Genomic DNA, 25,618 nt, shown 5'->3' with positions numbered 1-25,618 from the left:
GCTGTATCAACTGATTCTGATTTCCTACCCATCATTACATTATTTTATATTATAATTTTGTTCCCGGTTTAGAAAAACTCATCCTTGACCCAAAACCCAATAGATTTTATTCCTACCCCATTTATGCGGTGAAACCCGATCGGATCGGATCGGGTTCCCCTTCAACCCGACCGATGCCACACCTATTCGGGACCCTGTTCCCGATTCGCTATTGGATACAGTGACGTCCTGAGGATGCACGGCATTATACTGAGGATGTTGTGGTTACCCCTTTGTACATTTTCTGAATTGCAGCCGAGATAAACGCAGCCGATTTTTTCTGTTTCTTTTGCTCTGTTCTCTTCACTTGTTCTACATGTTCTCAGTTTCTGATCATTGGTACAAACCCAGGGGTTTTTAAATCTGTCTTGCCTCTCAATTTGGGAACCGCAGTCGAAACATCTTGATGGTGGACGAAGCTGTCGAGGTAAGGTTAATTTAGTGTCCGGTCTCGAAGCATTTTTAAAGAGCTGGTCAAATATGTTAATCCCCAGATGAAGATTGAATGTATTGTAAAGGAGCAAGAGACCTTACTGGCAAAGTTGTATCGATGTGGAAGAGATTTAGGGTTTTGTTTGTGGAGTCTGAAGAGCGACAAAAGGAAGTGAATACACAAAGCGCTGTGCTGAAGATGGAGTTGGAAGAGTTGAAGTCAATAAAGGTTGCTCTTGAAGAGAAAGTAAATAAGTTCACAACTTTGTGCAACAAGCTTGGGATAGAGGTTGCACGTTTGGAAGAAGATCTCGTGGTTGCAAATGAAAGAATTGCAGTGCTGGAATGCTGCAGAAGGCGGGATGAGGAGGAAATCGATAGCTATAAGAAACGTTTTATAGTCTTGGAAGAACAGATTTTGGAATGGAATGAAAAACGTTGCATGGGCGTAAACACGGACGTGGAGTCTAACAAGTTGTTCGATGAAGTTTCTTACCAAGAGAAAGCGAAAAATGTGCTATTACCTGTGGAGGAGAAAAACCAGGATGTCGCTACGAAAGGTTTAGATATTCTTTCTTCGACTCCAAGGCAGATGGAGCGAAAAAAGTTGAACAGCGAGAACTTAGTTGTCGAAATTGAATACACTGGAAAGTCTCCTATCAATGGAAATAGTCCTTTGCGGGGGATAGGTACACATGACTTTAACTTTGCTTTTCCCAGAAAATAAGAATAGGTCGTAGTGTATTTTCTCCTGTTAATCTGGTTGATAGAAATTCAATTTAGTGGTACCTTGCTAGCATTTAATCTTTAGTTTAAGGAAAAAAATCTCACTGTCTAGAGACGAAACTGAGTTTAAAGGATGGTCTATAGGCCTTGTCAATGGACCTAAATAGACACAAAACTCCTATTTTTCTTAGAAGTGAACAATGTAAGCCCGTTAAGATTAAAACACTGATCCTGTAACGTGAAAGAAATTAATTACTAATTTTTTAAGATCTAGAATTAGCGTCAAGTTCTAACATTCTCCTCCTTAATTAGAATTCTATGTTTTTGAAGCATCTTCTCTGAAGTATTAATACTTTATGATTCTACTTCAGAAGTGCTGGGGGAGTCATTGCTCACTTTTGCATGACTGTAGATGATTCAAAGAATATATAGACCTTTGATACTCCTAAACCCTAAGAAAGGAAAATTATTGTGGGTGGATGCATGAAAAGTTTTTTTGTGGATTATGGACACTTTGGTGCAATGTCAAGATTTGGTTTCTTTATATGACATCTTGGGTTCAAATCTCAAGGGTGATGGGGTGTTTGTATATGTGTAATCAGTATTTGAAAATAAGAAAGAAAAATAATTTTTTTTTAAATAGTAAAGAGAATTCTGCTCTTAATTCCTCTAGTTATACAGAAATGGTAGGGTTAAGGTATTTCAGCTGCATTATTGAAGTATCTTCTAACTACTAGAAATGTACATGCCCTGTTGAGACGTGATATGAAAAATATTTATTAAAAAATATATTTTTTAATAGAAAAGATGTAGTTTAATGAATATTTTAGTTCAAAGATGTTATAGTTAACATATTCTCTTGTCCTGGTGGCCATTATTGTTTGGTTGTTCAAATTAAAAATAATAAGTTGTTTTCTACTTCATGCTGATTCTTTTCCTTATACAGGACAAACCTCTCCTGGAAACAGCTTATTTGACTCCTTTCATAATTACAAAGCCAAGAATATCGATGATCTTTTAGCAACTAGAAAAGACACTTTAAGTCGTGCTAGGAAGTCTTTGTCCTTCATTGAGAAAGGCACCTTGGTTGATTCAGAAACTGCTGGTGCTAAATCTTTGCTTAGAGAGGATTTGATACTGATCAGTGATGATGATCATGACGATGATGAAAAAAAAAATGCCCAAGTATTAAATGATGGTATTGTTCAGGATTCAGGAAGCAAAGATACAGAAGAAACTTTAAAAGGTGGAAGGTATATATCTCAACCTACTGTCTCAAGCAACATGCCTTTTATCCAAGAGATTGAGAGGGCAACCCAGGATAATGCTAGCGGCTGCAAGGACTTCCTTTCACCGTCTACACCTAAAAAGAAGCGTAAATTGAAAGTGGTTACTAGTGATACAGAGGATGATGTTGATATGGACCGTATACCTATTAAAAGAACTTGGTTGAACGAAGTTGACAAGGACATTGTGGAACATGAAGAAGCTGTGAATTCTGCAGTAGACCAATCTAATGAGCCAATAATCCCTTCAGATGGTGATGATATTGAAGAACCTGTGAGCCCTCAAACAAGACGTTTGTTCTCACTAAGAAAGTGCAAAAAAGTGAACTGCCGGGCAAATGAAACTTCTGCAGGCTTTCCAATTGGAAATCAAATGTCTCTAACTGAGAAAGAAACATTGAGGACTGGTGGAATTCATCTGATGCATGAAGGAGATATCCAGGAAATTGCAAAGGAAGATGCGATGGAAGAAAATGAGTCAGATGGTAAAACAGAAAGTGTGACTGTTACTTCAGGTAGTGTTGACGTGAAAGGACCCATGAACTCTATGAAAAAGCGTTTTCTGCCAGTACGAAAGTGCAGGATGAAAAACTGTTGGACGCAAGGAACCTCAGGCAATGGTTCACTTGAGCAAAATGAATGCACTGGCAGAGCAAATGGAGGCTTTGGTACAAGTCAGACTTCATGTAAGTTACCTAAAAGAATGGTCTCTACAATTTCCTTAGAGGATGATATGGAAGAAGAAGATTCAGAAAGTGAGAGTGAAAGTTTGAGTGGATTTATTGTAGACAAATCCAGTAGTTCGGGAAGTGAGCACTCTTCCAATGATTCTAGAGATGAATCAGACACTGATTCAGGACTAAGTCAGCTTTTTAATAGACACAAAGATTCCTCAAATTGTGTGGATGAAGGACAGTTGTTGTCTTCACTTGGAAAGAACCTAGAGCTGTGTATGAAAGCTGTTTGTGCTCTTTATCGGCGACAAACATCTGAAGAGCAGTCTGTGAAAGGCACAATCTATCACAACAAACGTGGTTTTAACACAATAGATGCACTCAGGTTTAGTCAGAATGCCTTATATCAAAATTTTATTGCTTTTATTTTATTCTGGTATTAATCCTTTCAGATAATCTATTAGCATAAATATGTTTCTTTTTTGTTATTTTGTTGCATGTATTCAATTGTTTGAATAGAATACTTGTACTTTACTTGCTAGAACTTTGAAAACACTAGAGGAACTTTATTAAGTTGCATGCTGGAGTAAATGTTGATCAGGAAGATAAAAAATTTATTATGCTATTTTTTTTTTTATATTTCTGTTGTTTGTGGTACATCTTCCCCTTTTATGTAATTCAGCTTATAATGTATCGCCATCATTTAGGCCATAATCCTTCTATGTTCATGATCAGGATCATCTATATGAATTCCTTTCTTCCTTTGATAGCTTTCATGAGGATCACCTATGATATCACCGGTCCATTGTTAGCTAGCCTAATTCGAGTCCTTTCACACTTCATCTTTGGCCGTTCTGGACAGTTTTTTATTTTTTTATTTTCATTAGATAATAATACTGAGAAGAGCTAGGCTCTAAATACACAACATCTAGGGGATGAGAATCCCTAAATACAAGAGAGGGACAAGAAGCTTCCTGCTTTACAAGTGCATTAGAGATGCTGTTTGCAGCATAAGGGAGTGTGCTGCCAGGAAATGGTCCAAGTGCTACTGTTAGCTGAACTTCTTCATATAATTGTCTGATGCCCTGTTTGCCAACCCAGCCAATAATGAGGCAGAATCACCCTCAGTAATCAGAGAATCAGAAAAGGATAGGGCCAGCAACCGAGTCCAATGAGGGGAGCTGAACTCTCAACTTCAATAGAGTCTGTTGTACCTGCTGTGCCAGAGTAGGCAAGGATGTTGCGGATGCCACTGTCTCTAAGGTTTCCCCCAACTCCAGCTGGGCCAGGGTTCCCCTTAGAATTCCTGTCAAAGTTGAGTTTGAGCTAACCATTGGGGGTGGGGGAGTTTCCAAGGTTGATCTGAGGGTGAGATTAGCCTCTATGGTCTGCAACCATTAGCCAGTTTCGTTCAATCAAAGAGCTTGGAATTGGGGGTAAAGCACCAAAGACATGGCCCCTCTAGAGAATAGAAAGGAGGGAAGCTTCAAGTACTCCCCAAAGGTTCTTGTTTGAGCCTGAAAATGTTGTTTCATTTCTTTCTTTTCAGGGATGCCAGAGGATCCAGAGGATGGAGATTCTGTCCTGTTTTTGGGAAGGGACCGACTATATTTTGATTTATGAATTCTGCTATATTTTGAGGGAAGCTAGTAGAATCATTGAATTTCTTTAGGATAGCACCCAAGACTGCCTGGCTGAAAGTGCAATGAAGGAGAGTGTGATTTTCTGTTTCTTCAACCTGCTCACGAAGCTTGCAAAGAGAGTTTATAATGGGCTTCCTTCTCTTGATCAATTCATCACATGTGAGGATTTTTTAAGTGCAGCAGTCCAAGTGAAATGCAATACTTTTTCTGGCCCATTTAGCTTCGAAGAAGTGGAGCCTCACATTTCTTTTTAAGTCTTTGACAGTAATACACTGATCAATAGCAAGTCGAAATAGAGTTGGAAATTCTTCTAAAAGAGACCTGTCCCTAACCCAATGATCTGTCCAAAATTTTATTTGCCCCTGTTGTTAGCATGATATGTGAGATCAGGTGAGAATTTTTCTGTGCAAATTTTCTTCCAAGTTTGAGAAGATCTGTCTGCTGTAGTGTTTGAAGGAAGCCAATTATCAGCAGCATAAGATAACTCGTTTCCACTGGAGAAGCTTTCAAAGGTAAACCTTCAAAGCCACTTTGCAAGCAAAGCCTGGTTCATCTGCTTTAATCTTCTTATACCCCAATGTATCTTCAGGAATAGATTTTAGATTAAACTTACGATTATTCTTTTCTTTCCATAATGCCCAAATAAGATGCCCAACATAGCAAGATATTAATAGTTTTTCCGAGCTTTGAGAGGCTGGTATTTGTAACTGAGAGTCTGGTAGTTGATAGACAACATTAATTGAAGCTTCTGACCAGTGGTGTGACTACATTGAATATGTTTATGTTGGTTGCTACTGGGCGACACCTTAAGTATCCACAACTCATAATCAGTCCTGCACAGTCAGACATGGGGAGTCAGGCTTCTGGCTATAATAAAGATGAGACAAGAGACCTATAAAGAAACTAGTCATGAGTAAGTTTGTTTAACATTGGGTGAGACTAGTGGAGTGGAAAAAACAAAAAAACAGAAGAAAATTTGGACTGAAAATTTTGAAGTGGTTCTTGATGTGATTTTATTACCTTCTGAAATTTTGATACTCCTCTCTGCAGATAAACATGAATTGAGTATTGAGTATTTAATCGTATTTTAATTTGTCTGGTTGATGACAGACAAGTCTTGAAAATTTTGGAAATGGTTTAATTGTTTTATTTTTATTTTTTTATCACTTGCCCAAGTCACTTGTGACCTAAAAATTTTGCTTGATATACGTGCATCAATGCATGTTCAAATATCTTGCAATGGGTACATGGTGATGCTATAAACAAGTTTAGCATGGCAATTTTGTCGGAAATCGGTTGTTTAATTTTTTCCTCTTTTTGTTTGGGATCTATCTGCTGTTATTTATGGGTTGAGTTCAACGCCCAGTTTTTATTTGCCTGTTACACTCTTCCAACACCTTTGTAGTGCAACAAGAATATCTTTTCTTCTTTAACTTCAATATCTGGAAGCTGTACTCCTATGCACAGCGGTTATGGTATCCTTTTGCTTCTTGTGGGTCTAATCATCAACCAGAGATTTTTTGCTCATCTCAGGGGTTCTCAACTGGCAGAATTTCTGACTGCTGGTGATCCATGTGGCCGAGTTACAAAGACCATACAGGACTTAAAGACGTATGATCCATCTGGCCCTGAGTTATGCCGCAATCTGGCCTTCCGCTACTCTAAGCAATTATTTCAAATCTATAAGACCGGAGAGGACCCCAACTTCCAACCATGACATGGAACTTGTAGTACACTTCTAATGCTGTTGGTTTAAAGTTTAAATTTTACTTTATTTTTTGGTTTTCCCCCTTTAGTTTTAAGGACCGTCACCCGTGTAGACACTGACACCCCCTTGTACATAGTAGTTGTGTAAGGACTGATACTTGTTTATGTACAGAAGAATTAGGTCACACCAGTATGGAATGTTGAAAACTTTAAGATGGGCTCAAAATGTGTTAGGCTTCGCTGCATGTCTTTAACAAACGTTGGGTGAAAGTGCTCTGGGATCTGAACAGTTCAGACAGGTACTTTGAACCAGTTTTGTCATAAGGTTAGGTAACTCTAATTTTCAAGACCATTTTAAATGTTGGTCTAGTGATGCCTTGAAAGCCTCTCCACTGCATTCAATGAATTAAAAATATTCTTTAAACAAACTAGTGATTGGGAGGCCCCGGTTTCCCCACCTTTCTCTATAGATAAAAAGGTGGTTGCACCTCACTTCCTCCTTTAGAAGTTACAAGCCTCCTTGTTTTTCCAGGGTTCAGCAGTTGAACAGGGAGACCAGTAGCCAGGCTCTCATAAAAAACGAATTTGATCACAAAGGACAGAATAAGAGTATGCTGAAAACAAGTAGGACCAAAGGCCTGCGGCCACATCTGGCTCATTTGCTAAAACTAGTAGAAAGAACATTGTAAACCCCTAATAGATAACAATTATTAAAACTTGTTGCCTAAACCCTAAACTCTATGGAATTTTAATATCGAGTAACTTGTTAATCTTATGCTTAGTGGACTATAAGAAACGATTTTGAAAATCTCAAAAATATCATTTGGGTGGATTTCCGATATAAGATGGATACTTTCTTGAAAAACAAAATTCTATTACATATAAAATATACTTTTGTGAATATTCACGTGAATGAGACTTATTCATAAAGTTAAACATTAGTCTAATCGATATGGGGTCGGGGGTTAATTATGATAGGCACCACCTTCCATCCCCTACCCACATGTGCCAAGTCCCCAAATAATTTTAGTTCAAAATCGAATATTTCTCTTTTAACCTAATAATTTAGGGCAGTAACAAATGAAACTCTTATAAAGTATGGTTTCTCACAGATTAAAATTCTCTCGGTTTCCCTCAAACAAAAAACACCATTAACACATTACTACAAGTAAAATATTTTGCTTCAACTAGTGATCCAAATTGGCCGATCCCACAACGAGTCAGCCAACCCAAACTTATAATGAGTAAAGAATAACCAAAGATCAAGCTCTGCAAGTTCGTCCTAACTTAGGAGAATTATTATCAAGCAAAGCCAATTCACATGACACACAGAACCATGATTTTTTTTTATGCAAGAATTATCCAAATCCAAAGGATGATTAGTATGCTAACCCTAGCCAAGTTCTTTCATTATTTGTTGCTCTTTCTTTCAGTTCCTAGCTGTAGCTGTTGACTGCTTTCTTTTAATCTCCTTCAGTAGCTCTACTTTTCATTTTTCCCAATCAAAACATAAAAAAAGTCTGTACATAATCTTTAACCCACTAAATAAATAAATAAAAGATTAGTGTCTGCAGAACTCAGATGAATGCTGCCAAAGTGAAGAAATCTTTTCATTCAAGTTAAGAATCACTGAAAGAAGAGAATCCCAAACACCAAAATGGAAGAAGAAAGAGATCCAGATTTCCCAATAACAGAAATAAAAAGACCACTAGAGACTCCACATCATTTCAGGTCACAAGGGAGAGAATGTGAAAAAAAAAAAAAATTACAAACTCAGAAACAGGGCAACCACAATCTCTTCTTAGTGTAGGGCAACAAGCCTCAAGAATCCTATCCATGAGAAAAAAACTTAAGAAGGGTCTACATTCCAATCAAGACTAACTCACCTTACACAAGCACGGCTCTCTCTCCACTTTGGAGAAGGCCACCACAAAGACTATCTGCAGAGACATTTACAGAGAACAAGTAGAAAAATATATAATGAAACAGAGAGACGGAGAATTGGATGCCTTTGTAATCCAATGGAGATCAAAACGGAAAACCGAAGCACACTTCCCACCAACAGCTACATTTTGACTTGGAGAGTGGGAACAGCTTTAACAAGTTTAAAAGAGAAAGAGAGAGAGAGAGAGAAGCTTCCCTCTTTAGTGCTCTCTGTGTTCTGGAGTCAGCTTACTTTAGGGGGAGAAGTTGAGGCGTGAGGTGTAAGTGGCTCTTGGAGATCAGTTTCTGGGGATGACATCTCTGGCAGAAAGAGTCCTCTGTGTGGACAGTGAGGTGAGCTTCACTGAAAAGGGTCCCTGTAATGGTATGATGCACCAATTGGCTCCCCATAGATGCTTCATCTCCAGCCAATTTGGAGAGTTTGCCTGTGCAGAACAGAGAAGAAAACAACTGAAAATCACAAAATATTTAATCTTTTTAAGGCCATATAGGCTTGATCCCACTATGAGGCCCTGACCTTATGTTATATAGTAAAAAACGTAAGAAATCTGGGTTCTCGTTTGCTAGTTTATATACTGTATTTGGATTAATCTCTTTCAATCACATGGAGAGAGTAATTAAGACCTATTGTTATAAGACAAGCCCCGTTCACACTCTCCATATGATCGGAGAGGACTAACCCTAACATCAGTCCATAAACTAGAAACCTTAAATTCTTATACGCCACTTTTACACGAGTGAAAGCACCGCCAACAAGGATTTGTAGAGCTGGTTTTGATTAAATCACTTCACAAATTCACTCAAGCAATACTTCCATTGATGGAAAAGCCAAGGTATCAAGAGTCTTTACCAGCCTTCTCATACTATAGAACGTGACTTCAAGACCTAGTTATCCAACTGAACTGTTCTTCTGTTTCATATAATTGTTCATCGAACAGTAATTCAAAAAATATAAAAAAAAAAATCATATTAAAGTAATTCAAACATGCCCATTAAGTAAAAAAAAAAAGAATAAGAGTTATTAAAAAAAAATACTGTCTTACATGCATGAAGCCTGTCTCCTCCTTCAAACTCCACCAGAAGAGATAGCCAGTCGCCAGTGGAACCCTCATTCACATGAAAAGCAACATCGATTACAAATTTACCAATTCAAAAAAGATATGCCATCACTGGCTGTCCGAGCTCTTGTGTCACGTGACGTGACGAGATCTGTGGCAGCTGCTTTTGGTCAGAAACATGAGGACCCACCGGTAACCACGCCAGATCAACTTGATCACCATATCCCTTGAGTACCCTGGCGTCTGACGTTGCCACCATTCATTCGGCGAAACGTGGCGTGTTTTTCTCCTCTCCTCGTCTCTTCCCTGAAATGACGAAAAGACAGTTATTATCCTCCTAATGGCTTGTCTTTTCTTTACCCTCTCTCATGTCGATATTTACTTGGCGACCACGTCGTCAAATCTTTACTTGGCGCTTGTCAACTTTTCAGATCTTTTTTATTTGGTGATAGTGATACAGTCCCGCAAACCGCGCGAGTGAGAAGCCACACTGGTTTTTCCCAGTTCATCATGCCCATGTCATTTTTCTTCTACAGCAAGAGTGGCTTCCAGGTAATATTTCTTCAAGGGCGATGTCATTTTAACATAAACTTCAGCTAAATTTTCTTTTCCAAAAAAATCTTTCCACTCCGTTTGGTTTGCAGCTTGAACTTGTTCAGTCATCGTACGGCGTGACTCTGTCATGGCGTGGCAGAGGGATCGCTGGAAGGGAATAGGAAAGGTTTTGGTGTTAAAAAAATTATTAACGGGAGTAAGTGCGAGGAAGGTTAGATTTCTCCGACTTTTATTTTTTATTTGTTTTTGGTTATCTGCAGATTTGAAGTGTAGCGAAGCATATTTCAGCTTATAGAAATGCGTAACAGGATAACATGTTGTTGGAGCTCTGTGTGTTTGGATATCTTTGTCTTACGAGGGAACCGACATCTCATTTCTTCGACTTCAGGTGAGTGTGGGAACGCGGGATTTTCAATTATTCAGTTAGGATTCGGATGTGGACCATAAATCTATTTTTGCGATATTTTTATTACTTCGCTCGTCTATCTCAAGCGTCGGTATTAACTGCGGCCGATTACTCTGTACCTTCTTTTTTTGGTTTCGCCAATCTTTGAATTCATTCCGTCAATTTGCTTTTTCTGTTCACGGGAAATGTTTTGCCTTTTTTTTTTTTTTGGTGAGCTATTAGGTGTTGGTCTTCAGGTGATTCTTTGGTACAATTATGCATGTTATGATTTTACTTATCCGTTTTTTTGTGTAATTTAAGATTTTTTTTTTTCACTTTATCTCATTTTGTGCTGCATTTTCTAATCCTTTGATTTCATTTTATTGATCTTTTTTAATATGTTGTCCAGAAGCTATAAACGTTATATTTCACCTGAGCATGGTTGTTGCACTGTGCGTCTGTTATGGAGATCTTTTAGGAAAAGGAAATTCTAAAGCCTGATGCTTATCTAAGCTACGGTACTTGTAGCATATGCTTTTTTTTTATATTTTCTACTTATTTTGTTGTATAACAGTTTCAGAATTAATTTTAGGAGTTTATTTAAAAGCTATTTTTAGCAGTAATTTTTGAAGTAATAATCAGGATCATTTTACATTAACTTTTCTTCAATGTTGATATGTTTTAACCTTTTATTTTTTATTTAACTAGATTTGTGATTATGGACTATAGTAAACCTTTGCAATCAATGGAGTGAACTTCACTTACCTATGATGGAAAGTACAGGAGATGTGAATGGAACTATGGGAGATGTGGTAGAGCCTCTACACCTCAGGAAGAAGGAGGATAATTCCCCACAACAAGAAAATTCTAAGCTTTTAGACTCTTCTACAATGTTTATGTCTGTACAGAATGAGTGGAGGGACCCACTTTCTTCGATAAGGTCACCTGAATTGTTCTCAGAGACTCTGGAGGGTAAGATCTTTGTTGAGTCTGGTGGCCCTAACACTGTGCATGAAAGCCCTTGTGCTGTAAATCATGGTGCGATAACTTTAAAAGGTTTGAAGGACCCAAATTCAAAAACAGTTGAGTGTTCAACCAACCGAGAAGAAATCTCAATGAGGAGAGGCCAAGGTCAATGGCATCATTTATTTCAATTGGCTGGTGGGTCTGGTAATGTTAGTTCACGCAGGGACTTGCTATCTATGGAATCAGGGATGATTAATGATGAAGAGACTGCAAAGCTTATGCTTACACCCAAATATCTTGAAAGGCCTATTTCTTCTAAAAACCTGAATGAAGAGCATGTTGAAATGCCTAGGCATTTGATCAACAATAGCAACACTATTACTACTAATAGTCTAGGGTTTCCACGAGGGATTTGCACAAAGGTTCTTCCATCATCAGGATTTCCTCAATTTTTTGTTAAGAACTCCTTGAAGGGAAAGGGTGCTTTATATGTGCATCCAGAAATACATCAGAAATCCCGAGATGTATCCAAGCTTGTGATGAAAAGTGAGAATACTGAAAAGGAGATCCCAGGTATTGGGTTGACGTTGGATGCTCCACGAGGTTCTAGTACTAAGCTTAACAATATGTCATTACGTGGTGGGGGTAACATTTTTGGTACTGACACTTCCTTTGATGGAGTGAACTTAAGAGAATTTCTCAAATTTGGTAGTCAAAAAATTAATAAAGTTGATGGCTTAAATATATTTATGCAAATCGTGGAGCTGGTTGATCTTGCATACTCGCAAGGTGTACCTATACAGGACATACGTCCATCATCTTTCTTAATTTTTCCATCAAACCAGCTCAAGTATATTGGATTATGGGGTACTCAGACCAAGGCAGGTTTGTCAGAAACACATCAAGATGCTCAAGTCTTAGAATGGCAATTAAAACGAAAAAGGTGCTTGGAGCAAGATACGCAAACAAGTTCTATGAAGCATCAGAAGACCCCCAAGCAAATGAAATTTGTAGGTCAGTATTCCCATTATTTAGGTACAAATAGCTTAAGAAATGAAGTGGTTAGAGAAGATGATACCATTAGTTCCAAGGCACACTATTTTGGTTATGATTTGAAGGACAATAGTCGGTTAGAAAGAAATGTTAAAACTCAAAATGTGTTCACTGGCCATAACAGTTCTAATCTCTCACAGTCATTGCAAATGGATCTATTATTGGAGGAGAGATGGTATGCTAGTCCCGAAGAGCTCAGCGATGGAGTATGTATGCTTTCATCGAATATCTACAGTCTCGGAGTTTTTTTGTTTGAGGTAAGAATTTCTTTTGGCATTAAAAAATTGCAAGTAAAAGCTTGTCTCTTGTACACCTTCACTTGTATTTTCTTTCAGATTGGTTCAATATTGGAGGTAAGAAAAAGTGGTGTTTTATGTGTTTAACGTGGCTATATGTTCTATGTATTATTGATTTGCCAAATTCTACCACTGTGGCTAGATGTTTCATGTTTTGTTAGAGAAATGCATTGTTGATATGGACAATGATATAGTATTTAATGGATACATGTTAAAATATCTTATTTTGCACAGGCTTTTGCCATTAAGAGACTAATATATTGTATATAAGGTGGTGCAAACAATGATGTAATTTGGTAAGGATAAGAGTTGTAGTGGAGTCATGGTATCAAAAAAATTTATAAGCATAAACATTTGTGTCTTTTATTGTCATTTATCCTTATATGCTTTGAAAATTTGGAAGTATCATCACCATTTTGACAGGGAAATAACAGGTATAATTTTAATGTGGTGGGCTTATTTTTATATTTAGTTGGGTTCTTTGATACTGTAGTTTGACAGAGTCGCACTGTATTTAATATTGTCTTTAGGTTTTTAAGTTACTCCTTTTTTTGGCTATCCTCGTTTGATTCGTCTCTTAGAATTAGTTTGGGGATTGTGATTATTAAGATTCAAAGTCATAAGGTGACTTTGTCAGGATAAAAAATTCTTTAGAATCTGAAAATGTTATTCAAGTAGATAAAAAGTTTATTTATGAGACTAATTATTTACTGCTATTTTTCAGCTGCTTTGCACCTTTGAGTCATCCTATTTGCATACTACAGCTATGTCTGATCTACGCCATCGGATTCTTCCCCCAACTTTTCTTTCTGAAAATCCCAAAGAAGCAGACTTTTGTCTTTGGTTGCTCCATCCTGAACCATCTTCCCGACCAAGGGCAAGGTTTGACATCTATTACTTTCTTATCTTGGATGAATACACCATTTTTTGTGAAATTTTATTGTTCCATTCAAGTTGTTTTATTCACAACTAGACATAATTAGAAACTCTACAAAAGTCATTCCTTTGTGCACGTCTAAGCTACAAGTTTTGTAAGAGATGTTTCAAATGATATTATATTGTTGTGCATGATAGTGAAATTCTGCAATCTGAGTTGATATCTGAAGCTCGAGAGTCATCCTTTGGAGACAAGTCATCATTGTCTGAGGATGAAGACATTGAAGCTGATTTGTTATTGCATTTCCTCTTGTCATTGAAAGAACAAAAACAAAAACAAGCCTCAAAGGTGGTTGAAGGCCTTGGATGCATAAATTTTGACATTGAGGAGGTAGAGAGACAACACTCTCTGAGAATTGGATGTGCTTCTGGGACAACTAGGGACTCTAACGATATCTCAAATAGGTGTCATAAAAAAGATACTCCATGCTCTTCACAAATGCACGTAGCAGAGGATAATGAGGCAAGGTTAATGAGAAACATTGCTCAGCTTGAGCAAGCGTATTTTTCAATGAGATCTAAAGTTGGGCTTCCTGAAGCTAATGTCGAGGTTGATGCAAATAAAGATGTTAGAAGAAACCAAGATATGTTGCTTCTTGCAAAGAATACACACAAGGGGGTAACAACCAGCAATCAACCCACTGACCGGCTTGGAGCATTTTTTGAAGGAATATGCAAATTTGCCCGATACAGTAAATTTGAAGTAAAGGGCACTTTAAGAAATGGGGACCTTCTCAACTCTTCCAATGTTATTTGCTCTTTGAGTTTTGACCGGGATGAGGACTATTTTGCTGCAGCTGGTGTGTCAAAGAAAATTAAGATATTTGAGTTTGGTCCACTGTTGAATGATATGGTGGATATCCATTATCCGGTGGTTGAGATGTCTAGCAAATCTAAGCTGAGCTGTGTTTGTTGGAATAACTACATCAAAAACTACTTGGCTTCAACAGATTATGACGGTGTAGTTCAGGTTTGTACTTCTACATGAACATTATTTTGGTGTTTAGATGTGTTCTGTTTCCATCTTTACTTTGTCCATTGAACTGCTTTTTAAGTATCTTTTCCTATATTGAGATCTAAAAAACCAGATGCATAGTTCAACCTACCCTGCTTTTCTTACCATCTGTGAGCCAACTTGTTACTTTTCCATTCATGACCCAAATCATCAATATAGTGCCTCATTGCTAGCTTGATCTGCAATTTGTGAAAATTAAAAGTAATTATTTAAAAAATTACAACTCACACCAAAGAAGTCATTAATAACAAGTGTGTGAAGTTACTAAATTATCTGATGTTGAAAAAGCATTTTGTTCACCCACCTTGTGGGCCTTCTTTTTATTGTTGAAAGGACTAAAGTACACTTAATTATGTTCAATTCTTAACTCAATAAAAAAAAATTCGAAAGAGGGGCCCACCTTGTTATCCTCTCTTCTGGCACGGGGAAAGGGTAGGCCCTTCCCCTCCTTGCATTGTAGAGAAGGGGGAGGGTAGGGCCTCCCTCCTCCCCTTATACTGCAAAAGTGGGATGGCTGATTGTGCATTGCGGTAAAGAACTGATTTTTTCTATTGAGTAACTTGCATGTAGTATGACGTAATTTATTGACATCCTCTAAAACTCCTATTCGGTGTGGCAAATTTAGGGAATAGAAAAACAATTAAAAGGGTGAAATGTGTTACTCAAAACTTCTGCAAGATAAATAAAAAGGAAGGGTGAGTTGGGTTTTCGTTACTTCTATAAGAAGGTAGTTTAGGTGGTGATCACAAAAAGAAAAAAAAATGAATCTTTGCAGAAATTATGAAGGAGAATGTTTCACACCCATGAGAGATGTCAGGCTAACGGGTTATCAACAATATATTTTAGGGTTATATTTAGCATAGAAGCTGTAGACAAAATGATATATCATAATTTAAAAAAATCCTTTAATGCATATTTGTCATAATTAAATGTATATATCATAAGTTGTGCGTTAATTGTGATTGGATCTTGCTGTAGCTTCTCTTTTGTAGACTTTTCTTCCTGGTACACTATTGTACTGTCTCCTCTAATAAATCTGTGTCACTATGTTAAAAAGATTCAGATGTTTGAAACAATGAGTTTTGTATAATATACTGATTCAAATGCGCGTTGTGTTTGAGAGGGAACAAGTCGACAGTATACTGCCTAAGACATTGTATAAATCTGAATGGCGCTACATGAGCTGAAATGGTGTTGTATGGAAATATACTAGCTGTATATTCTCTTGTGGAGGTTATTTGGTGTCGTTGTCTTTTTAGGAAAATCTGGGTTGTGGTTGGTAAGAGATTTACTTGAGAAAATGTTAGTTCTAATATCCATTAGCGATATTTTTTTGAATTAAAATTTTTTTCTGATACTTTTTCTGTTAAAACTTAGGGTGGAACTTTCATTTTTCTAATTTTTTTATCCAAGATATTTCTTATTCCATGTAAGAGTGAAGCTTATTTTATCGTTATCTAGAAGATATGCATGCTTGGACATTGGGAACATATTTACCAATTTCTCTAACAAAGAACACGGTGGGCAGCATCAATCTCCATTACTGTTAAAAGATGAAAGCTGAAAAGCCTATGTGAGGCAATTATGTTGTATGGTAGTTTGAGATGATTCTGTTAGTATGAAGGGTTATTTTTGTAAGAAGTTAGTACAAATGCTACTTGTACCTTTTGACTTGACTCATTTGTTCTGACTGTTTTTGATAAAGATTTAGTGGTTTATTTTATAAAAAAAAAAAGATTTAGTGGTTTATTTTATAAAAAAAAAAAGATTTAGTGGTTTATTTTGATATCATACAATATAACCCCAATTGTGACCTTCTCTATATGAAATTTATTAAGATAAAGTCTTGAGTTCATTTTACTTTCTGATGCAACCTCATCTTTCAAAAAAAAAAGTGGTTATGTTTCAGTTCCACAGTCTGCACTTTTCATTATGTAATGATAATTGGCTTTAAATATCCAGTTGTGGGATGCAAGCACTGTTCAAGGGTTTATGCGGTTCACAGAGCATCATAAGAGAGCTTGGTCCGTTGATTTTTCTCCTTTGAATCCTATGAAATTGGCCAGTGGCAGTGATGACTGTTCTGTGAAGCTATGGAGCATTAATGAGGCATGTTCCCACTACATAATTACCTTTTTACAACAACTCAGTTGATTGTTTTTAGAGTTTGAATTTCAAATTTTATTTTCATGTACTTGTGGCTGGTCTTCTATATTGTAGAATACGATTTTACAGCAATTATAAGGTTCTTCTTATCATTTGTTTTTGAAGAAAATGGCTATACCTAATTTGATTCATTGGTATGCAGGAGAACTGCATTTGCACAATTGGAAATGTTGCTAATATCTGCTGTGTTCAATTCTCTTCTCATTCAACTCATTTGTTGGCTTTTGGTTCTGCTGACAACAAGATCTACTGCTATGATCTCCGGAACACAAGAAATCCATGGTGTACATTGTTGGGCCATGGTAAAGCTGTGAGCTATGTTAGGTTCTTAGACTCCAATGCACTTGTTTCATCTTCAACTGATAACACACTCAAGCTTTGGGATCTCAACAACACAACAAACGAATTGTCCAATAATGCGTGCAGCTTAACCTTGAGTGGCCACACAAATGAAAAGGTTTGTGGTCTGCTTACTAGCTCATCTTGTGGATCATTCTAGCTTGTTTACATTTCAATGAAGTTCTGGTTTTTATATTGATTGTTGTTACATGGTTCCTCAGAACTTTGTAGGCTTATCTGTTTCTGATGGTTACATAACATGTGGTTCTGAGACAAATGAGGTATTTTTTTCATGATTTACTTTAGTACATCTATTTTTTTTTTTCATATAAGGGAGACATATGTGTTTCTTTTGCTTTTTTGCTGACTTCTGTGTTTTATATTATTTGGTGGTTTACATGTGCTCTATAGTGAGAATATCCGCTCCTGTCTTGTTATATCTAAAGGCTAAATTTCTTCCTTTCTGCTCTGTGTCTTTGAAAACTTGGATGAAACACAGTTGTTCTCCACTTCGGCAGCGTAGGCATATTCATAATTCATGATGAAATTTTTTGACCTTCTTTGTAACTCTCCATCTATTGGCAGCATGCTCTTAGAGCAACTAGTCGTATAGCTATCACCCTTGCTAAGGATCGTTGCTCCCATTATTCTCTTTCTATTGGAAGCTCTTCTCCAATATATTGGGGCTTAAAGGGTCTCCTCTCCACCAACCTGGTAGTTTTGTAAACTTCACTTTCATACAAAGACAATTATCATATGAGAAATGGTTCCTACCGTAATTGGAAAAATAGGTATATGCCTTTTAAAAAGAGCAACGCATACTATATCTATAAATGTCATATAGTATGATTTTAGTCATCAAATAGAGTTGTCATTCTCAACAATGGACAGTGAAACTCTTTAGGCTTGCAAAAAGATCGAGTTCAATTTTCTTTTATTTTCTTGTTTTTCACTCGAGTAAAGACTATGAAATCTTTGCTAAGGATCATTGCACCCATTATTCTCTTTCTATTGGAAGCTCTTTCCTCTCCACCAACCTGGTAGTTTTGTAAACTTCATTTTCATACAAAGACAATTATCATACGAGCAATGGTTCTACCTTAGTTGGAAAAATAGGTATATGCCTTTTAAAAGGAGCAACGCATACTATATCTATAAATGTCATATAATATGATTTTAATCATCAAATAGATTTGTCATTCTCAGCAATGGACAGTGAAACTCGTTATGCTTGCAAAAAGATGAGTTCAAATTTATTTTATTTTCTTGTTTTTCCCTCAAGTAAAGACTATGAAATCTTGCTTCAAGGCCTCGATAGTTATTTGGAAATTATATGTTCATTGTAGCTGTTGCTTGATTTGTGGGTGCATCTTCTTCTCAGGTTTATGCTTATTATCGATCTCTTCCAATGCCTATGACTTCTCACAAGTTTGGCTCAATTGATCCTATTTCTGGTCAAGAGACTGGTGATGACAATGGGCAATTTGTTTCAAGTGTCTGTTGGAGAGGCAAGTCAAACATGGTTGTTGTGGCAAACTCTAGCGGCAGTATAAAATTACTACAATTAGTGTGAAGAAGAAGAAACTAGTGTTCTAGCTTTAAGCGGGATGGCGTTTTTCATTGTTCAATGAAATTTCCTTCAGTTGATGAGGAAGAGCCCTGCTATGAGTTTGACATGTTGGTTGATGGTATTAAAACTTTAAAATAGTTATGAAGTGGTTATCTTCGAATGGAGATGGAAGCAAAAAGACAACTGAGGAATAAATACTTCGAATTTTGAAGTCCTGCTAGAAAGATGAAATCCAGATGGAAGGGACAGAGCAATGCCACTTGGTTAGACATACCTTCATATGGTTCATTCCAAAAAAATCCATTCGTGAAGATGACACAAATCAACATTCAGAGGATTCATATGAGAAGATGGTCACTGCAATTTTGATAGGACTGTTGAGGTTTAAAAGTTGATCCGCTAAGCTACTGAATATGATTGAGCAAAAGAGATTGAAGAGCTGAGCAGGTTTTTCGGTGCATTTGAAGGTTGGACACTTCAATTATGTGAATATTTTTTTTTGTTTGTGAAATGGTGAGGGAAGCTAAAGGCTATCAGATGCTTTTGATTATTATTATTATTATATTATTGTATATTAGAGCTATTATGATTAATGTGAAGATCTTGTGTGAAGGTTGTTGACACGCACACCCCTTCATTTTTTGTATGGTAGGAGATGTACTACAATAGCTTAAAAAAATTGAAACTTGAATATGGCAATGAAATTGATCTTGGAAATAAAGCTTGTGTCATCTTCGCTTTTGTTTCTTTTTCTTATTTCTTGTTGGTGGATTGAGTCTAAAATGGGTATAAAATTTTCAGTAAAAAAAAAAGGGTATATGTAAAGCTTTGTTTTCCTGGTATCAACCTACAACTACAAAAACAATTGAACAAGAGCAGGAAGATTCATAAGTTTCTTCATTAAATGGAAACTCCATTTTATGCTTCTTCTTTATAGGGTATACTCCAGAGGCAACCGATTGCAGACCAAATGCTCTTTATTTGAGCATCCTGGCGACAGTTGATACTGAGATATAGCTGTGGAACTGCTTGCATTATATTATAGGGCTCTCAATGCAAAGTTTTCTACATATACATTCCACAGGCAATATAAGTCCATGATTCAAATCCGGTCTTTGCAGACCCTGTGAAAATCTAAAAGAAAATTTTCTTTTTCCGAGCAATCACCATCTAAAATAGTTCATGGAAACACATGTAGTTTCCTCTTAGCTTAATATCGGGGCAGAACCAGATCAACCGAACTAAATCACGTTAACCTGAGATGTACAATCGTGTCGACAGAAGAAAAACACTGTGGGATTCTCTGTAGAAAAAAACAAAGGTTCTTTCGATATGTGTTTATGCTAGACTGTGTACAAGTCACATTTCTATGAAACATCTATGAAACAAGAAGGAAACGACGTGGGGGTATAAGGTCTAATTTAACTCAGAATCAGACATATGTCCTGATTTTTTTCTCCTGCTTGGATTCGTCACCATGGGGTCCAGGACAGGGGTTCTCCGCCGGATTAAGGAGCCAGAGGTGAAAACTTTATTCCTGTAGGCGGTCCAAATGAAAAAAATTGCTCGAGGCGGGGCAAGGAGATTCCATGCAATGGCCGCAGGGTGATTTGATTAATTTGAGCAAGAGTTACAGATGAAGTTGTATACTGAAACAGTATAGAAGGAACCTTTTGTACAAGGTGTCAAGATCAAAGTATCTTGGCTGTTACAGAGTTTGGTAGGAGATTTGAAGTTAGAATAGCTTCATAATACGAGAGATCTCTTCTGAGGTTCCAATTTCATCCCCTAGTTTCAGACCACAGTTCTGAGATAGAGGCATCAGTATTTCTGGTAAGGAGTGAGATAGACTCATAGCTAAATTTGAGGTTGGAGAGGCTAGTCCACCAATCGGACAAATTTTTTGTTGAGGTTCCATTGCCAACATAACATTTGACTGCTTTCTTGAAATCTGGGAGTAGTAAGACGATTTTTTTCTAGGCTGGGGATAGACGGGAATGTCTTCCCCCCTCCGTCCACCAACCCAATTGCTTATTAGCTTTTGCCGCTACTACAACTCTCCAGATTAGATCAAGGAAGAGGTTGAATTTTCAAATCCATTTAAGGAGAATAGCATAATTAGTAGTGGCAGTATCGCAAATACCCAGTCCTCCAAGAAATTTTGGTTTGCAAGCCTCTTCCCATTTTACTAAGTGGTATTTTTTTCACCATTTGGCCCTTCCCACAAAAATCTTTTTTTAAGTTGCTCAATTTTGTCTGATAGAAGCAGAGCATCAGACTTCCAATGGCTCAATGACGGGCTACCAAGAAGACTTGGAGGGTAATCCAAGGGTGAGGGGAGCCCCCAGATAAGTGCATGCAGACCCTTCGAGCTCTTATTAACATTCAAAATAGAGAACAACTCTAGGACAGATCTTAACATTCAAATGTAAGAAAATATGGTCTGATGGCACTGCGCAGAGCCAAGCGCGGTGCGACCCCTAGAGCAAACTTTTTGTTCGCCCCCCAGGCATCCCACCTCCGCTCCTCAGCCACCCCCAGAGACTCTCCATACAACCCTCTTGCGACACCTCTCGATGACGAGATTAATGGTGGAACTGCTCTTCATCAGTAACAGCGTTGTAGCGGCCTAAGGATCATGAAGACGTGGAAGATGACAACCTTGGCTAGTAGACTATCTACAGCCGACCCACACACAGAAGACTTCGACACACCATGCCAAGAAACCCCACCACCTTCACCCTCAGACATGGAAAAACTCACAGCACCGTTAACCAAACCCAGGAGCGATTGGGTCGGGCCATCAACTTCTTACCAAGGACATGTAGCAAGCTTTCATTCATCACTATACCAACCATTGTTGGAGATTCCTTCAGCAAGCTCTTTCACACAGTCATTTCCAACACTTCTGAATGCAGCAACACCAAAGAACTCTAGACAGGGGACCTTGTTTTCTACCTTACGACCACAACAGTTTGGAATGCAGAATCCTTTTTCGCCCCCCAACTCACCAATTCAAACTTTGGTTGGCACACCTTCCGCAATTGCCTCCCCTCCACCCCCCCCCCCCCCCCCCCCCCAACTTTGCCTGATACTCAATATACCTACCAATTTTCATCAAACCACAAGATACCCCACACCAGCAAAGACCAGCACACTACCCCAATCTTGCCCCCATCTTCGGGCAATGACTCAGTCGATGTGAGTTGCAGGAATCGATAGGGACGAGTCACTTTCCCATTGGATGGGAGGGGCAGCGGAGCTGGCCGTGGTCATCTCACTGAAACAAACTTTGATCCAAAAATATTTTGCACCCACGAAGATCTTGAAGGAGGTTCCCTCCCAAAGTTGCGTTGGTGAGATGAAGAGCATTTCAATGTCAAGTTTGGCCATGCTGGTAGCATCCTCCACCAATCTTATCAGGGTGCCAAAAAAATCAACAATATGCTTGAAGGTGTCTTCCAACCAAAGCTCCACCAAAAGACCCCAAATTGAGATCTACAACTCGAAGGAGTAGTTGTGGGTGTAAGGGAGCCAACCCTAAATTTAGCAAGACCAGCATGGTCATTCGGGGAGAGTCAAAGGGCAGCTGACTTATCCCCTAATGAGTTGAGTCGCATTAGCCAACAAAGGGAACCCAATAGCGAGACCTTTAGCCAGTATTCGATTTGGATTAACTCCCTGAACCAAATGGCGATGGAATCTCGGTCCCAACCAAAACCACCATTTTCCAGACAGAAGTTCTATTGCCCCACAAAGACTATCAGAAGGAAAATGGCGGTCTATGGTAATGCAGGTAAAATAGGGGGAAGGGTTACACAGGAGCAAGCTGTTTGGGAGAAGGGGGAAATGATGGTCCATTTGGTTGAAGGGAATCGTGCATGAAGAAGAATGGGGTGATGGATCAGGGTTACGACTCGTCAAAATCGTACATGAAGAAGAAGGGAATTCTCTTTCAGGGTTACCACTCATCGGAAGGTGCCGAAAGTTGGTGCGGAAGCTTGACCAATTGAAGGAGTTACCCGCAGTTACAGAGAAGTATATTCTGGCCATGATGAGATCATTTCTGCACTGGACGATCTAGCATTCTTTGACATTTCAGTATCGAAAGACTGAGAGAGAAGGCGATTGCTCCCACAGTGAGATTCATATTAGGGGTGGGAATAGGTCGGCCGACCCCGATAAAGAATTGAAACCATGACCCCGACCCCAAGGATGAGGTGGAGCACCATCCGATGAAGACCTTGGAATCCCCCTCCAAAATGAGGGAACCACTGAAGTGGTCCTTAAAAATACGTTAGCTGTGAAGGAGACCAGAGAAAGCTCAGCAGTGGTCGAGTCAACAGTTTCGAGAGGGCCAGAGTAAAAGAGTATGACAGTATCACCCAGATAAAAAACCACTCCACCAAAACCAGCCAAACCCAAGTTCCCAAAGGTGTTACCATCAAAATTCAGTTTATAATGTCTGGTGGGAGGAGGCTCCCAAACAACAACTCGACGGGGGCAGAGGGAACAAATATCTAAGTAATTAGTGATACATCAAACTTAGTATGTTTTTTGTTTCATTTGCAGCTTTATATGGCTGTATTAGGGGTGGGAATGGGTCGGCCGACCCCAATAAAAAATTGAAACCATGACCCCGACCCCAAGGATGAGGTGGAGCATCATACGATGAAGACCTTGGAATCTCCCTCCACAATAAGGGAACCACTGAAGTGATCCTTAAAAATACGCTAGCTGTGAAGGAGACCAGAGAGTTCAACAGTGGTCGAGTCAACAGTTTCGAGAGGGCCAGAGTAAGAGAGTATGGCAGTATCACCCGGATAAAAAACCACCCCACCAAAACCAGCCAAACCCAGGTTCCCAAAGGTGCTACCATCAAAATTCAGCTTATAATGTCTTGTAGGAGGAGGCTCCCAAACAACAACTCGACGGGGGCAGAGGGAACAAACATCTGAGTAATTAGTGATACATCAAACTTAGTATGTTTTTTGTTTTATTTGCAACTTTATATGGCTGTATTGGGGGTGGGAATGGGTCGGACGACCTCGATAAAAAATTGAAACCATGACCCCAACCCCAACCCCATCCTTGACTGGTCCACGTAAACCCATCCCTCCCTTACATCTCCACCCCATCCCTGTCACATTTTCATATTCCCGCCCCATCCCCACGGGTGGAGTTTGGGGAAACCCATCCTCGAACCAAAACTTAAAAGATTTTTTCCTGCCATATCCCCAACCCAAAGGTTAAAACTTGAACCCAGGTTTTACAGGTCGGGTCAGGTCAAGTTCCCCGCAAAACCTGACTTAATGAGTACTCCTAGGCTATATACACTAGAAGCATGTACTAAAGGCAATCCTATCTTTTTAGTTGTTTTTTCACTTTAAATGATCTAAGAAAAAAGATAAGGGATCAAATTGATTGCTAGCAGCTGTTGCACCTCACTCAGCCGCCTTATCCCTCTTTTCACCCTTTTTATTTCTTCTTCCTCTTCTCTTTACTTATTTATTACACAAGTTACATAAAAAACAGTAATCACAAGTAGGGGTGGCATTTGAGCTGAGCGGAGCCCAAACATGCTTATGTTCGAACCGAATTTGATTTAAATATTTTGAACTCGAGCTTGAGCCTAATAATTTTAACTGAGTTCGAGCCAAGCACAAACCGAGCTTGAGCTTCAACATTTATTTAAAAATTTTAAAAAAATACAAGTCTCGCGTTCGTGCTCCAACATAAGTTTAAATTTTTTTCAAAAAATATATATCAAATAAATTGTATATAAAATTATACATACATTTTACATAAAATTGGGAATAACCTCTACTTAAAATTAGGCATAAGGGTGGCATCGAATCCAGTTGAGTCTAAACCTTGTTTAAGTCGAGCTTGATTTAAATATTTTGAACTCAAGCTCGATTGACCCTAGCCTCAAACCTAAAATTGTCATCGAACTCGAGCCTAATAATTTTAACTGAGTTCGAACTCGAGCTCTAGCAGAGTTCGAGCTTAACCTACATTTAATATTCTATATAAAATATATGTCAAATAAATTATATATAAAATTATGCATACATTTTAAAAAAATAATGATATGGGAGGTTCAAGATTAAATTTAAATAATGGATTAGAACGCACCAATATTAATTTTTTTACTCCAAATGTTGTCTAACTTATTTTGTATTTTTTGAATTTGGCCATAAATTTACTATGGCATTCTTAGTACCCCTAGTTGATTCTTAGGAAATTTAGGACCTCTTATTGCCTCTTTTAGGAAAATAAATAAAAATTAATAATCAATATAATATATTACTATACTTATCGATATATTTTTAATAAAAAAAATATCAAACACAAAATTTCTATACGGTTTTCTAGCCCATCTTGGCAAGAAAATCTTACTTAGAAAATTACATAATTTTTTTAATAAAAATTTTCAATTAGAAAAATATTTACAAAAAAATGAAACACTAATAGTCCCTAGAAACTTATTTCTACTCAAATGTATTTTCAATTTTTTCAAGAGCCATGATATGAAGGAGATTTTAAGAAATTTTTTTTTTTCAATTTATGATCTCGCACGAGCGAAAGTAGGAAAGTTTCAGTCGCTTACAATTTTGAATTAAACAACCTAAAAGTTTTGCACTTTCTTCTCTGCATTTGCTATCTGAGCAGCAAACATGGAAAGACGATCATCTGGAAGTTTTTTTTTTGTTGTTTTAGCAGTAAACCATGGCCAGATTTACCTTCTGTAGACGAGTCCAAAACTTTTTGGAACTAGAACACCAACTTACCTGTGCTCTAGATATGTCAATAACTGAATGAGAT

General features: G+C 37.9%; 2 protein-coding genes across 2 annotated transcripts; both read left to right on the top strand.

The window, feature by feature from the left end:
- The first annotated feature begins 296 nt into the window (after positions 1-296).
- On the top strand, positions 297-6,766 carry LOC137963941 (glucosidase 2 subunit beta). Its single transcript, XM_068811172.1, has 3 exons — positions 297-1,160; positions 2,144-3,542; positions 6,334-6,766. The coding sequence occupies exons 1-3, from the start codon at positions 545-547 to the stop codon at positions 6,515-6,517; spliced, it is 2,199 nt and encodes a 732-aa protein (XP_068667273.1). The 5' UTR covers positions 297-544; the 3' UTR covers positions 6,518-6,766.
- A 3,393-nt stretch (positions 6,767-10,159) lies between these two features.
- Positions 10,160-19,411, top strand: LOC137962417 (protein SUPPRESSOR OF PHYA-105 1-like). The gene is made up of 9 exons (XM_068809269.1): positions 10,160-10,275; positions 10,360-10,452; positions 11,233-12,725; positions 13,489-13,646; positions 13,839-14,670; positions 16,678-16,824; positions 17,024-17,338; positions 17,442-17,501; positions 18,602-19,411. Exons 2-9 carry the CDS (start codon positions 10,362-10,364, stop codon positions 18,791-18,793), a joined length of 3,288 nt encoding a protein of 1,095 aa, XP_068665370.1. The 5' UTR covers positions 10,160-10,275; positions 10,360-10,361; the 3' UTR covers positions 18,794-19,411.
- The last annotated feature ends 6,207 nt before the right edge of the window (positions 19,412-25,618 follow it).

Source organism: Aristolochia californica, unplaced genomic scaffold (genome assembly GCF_029961685.1).
Source record: "Aristolochia californica isolate CCGP_79_NKW_82.1479 unplaced genomic scaffold, dmAriCali1.0.hap1 SCAF_4, whole genome shotgun sequence".
NCBI classification, from domain to species: domain Eukaryota; kingdom Viridiplantae; phylum Streptophyta; class Magnoliopsida; order Piperales; family Aristolochiaceae; genus Aristolochia; species Aristolochia californica.
Note: the sequence above shows the minus strand (reverse complement) of the source record. Positions and strands in the feature narration are given on the sequence as shown.

Excerpts from the sequence above, each read along its gene's own strand:
- LOC137963941 (XM_068811172.1), top strand. The coding sequence starts at position 545 with ATGTATTGTAAAGGAGCAAGAGACCTTACTGGCAAAGTTGTATCGATG. Across the intron at positions 1,161-2,143 it reads TAGTCCTTTGCGGGGGATAG|GACAAACCTCTCCTGGAAAC; the intron begins GTACACATGACT and ends TTCCTTATACAG. Across the intron at positions 3,543-6,333 it reads AACACAATAGATGCACTCAG|GGGTTCTCAACTGGCAGAAT; the intron begins GTTTAGTCAGAA and ends TGCTCATCTCAG.
- LOC137962417 (XM_068809269.1), top strand. The coding sequence starts at position 10,362 with ATGCGTAACAGGATAACATGTTGTTGGAGCTCTGTGTGTTTGGATATC. Across the intron at positions 16,825-17,023 it reads AGCTATGGAGCATTAATGAG|GAGAACTGCATTTGCACAAT; the intron begins GCATGTTCCCAC and ends ATTGGTATGCAG. Across the intron at positions 17,502-18,601 it reads GTGGTTCTGAGACAAATGAG|GTTTATGCTTATTATCGATC; the intron begins GTATTTTTTTCA and ends TCTTCTTCTCAG.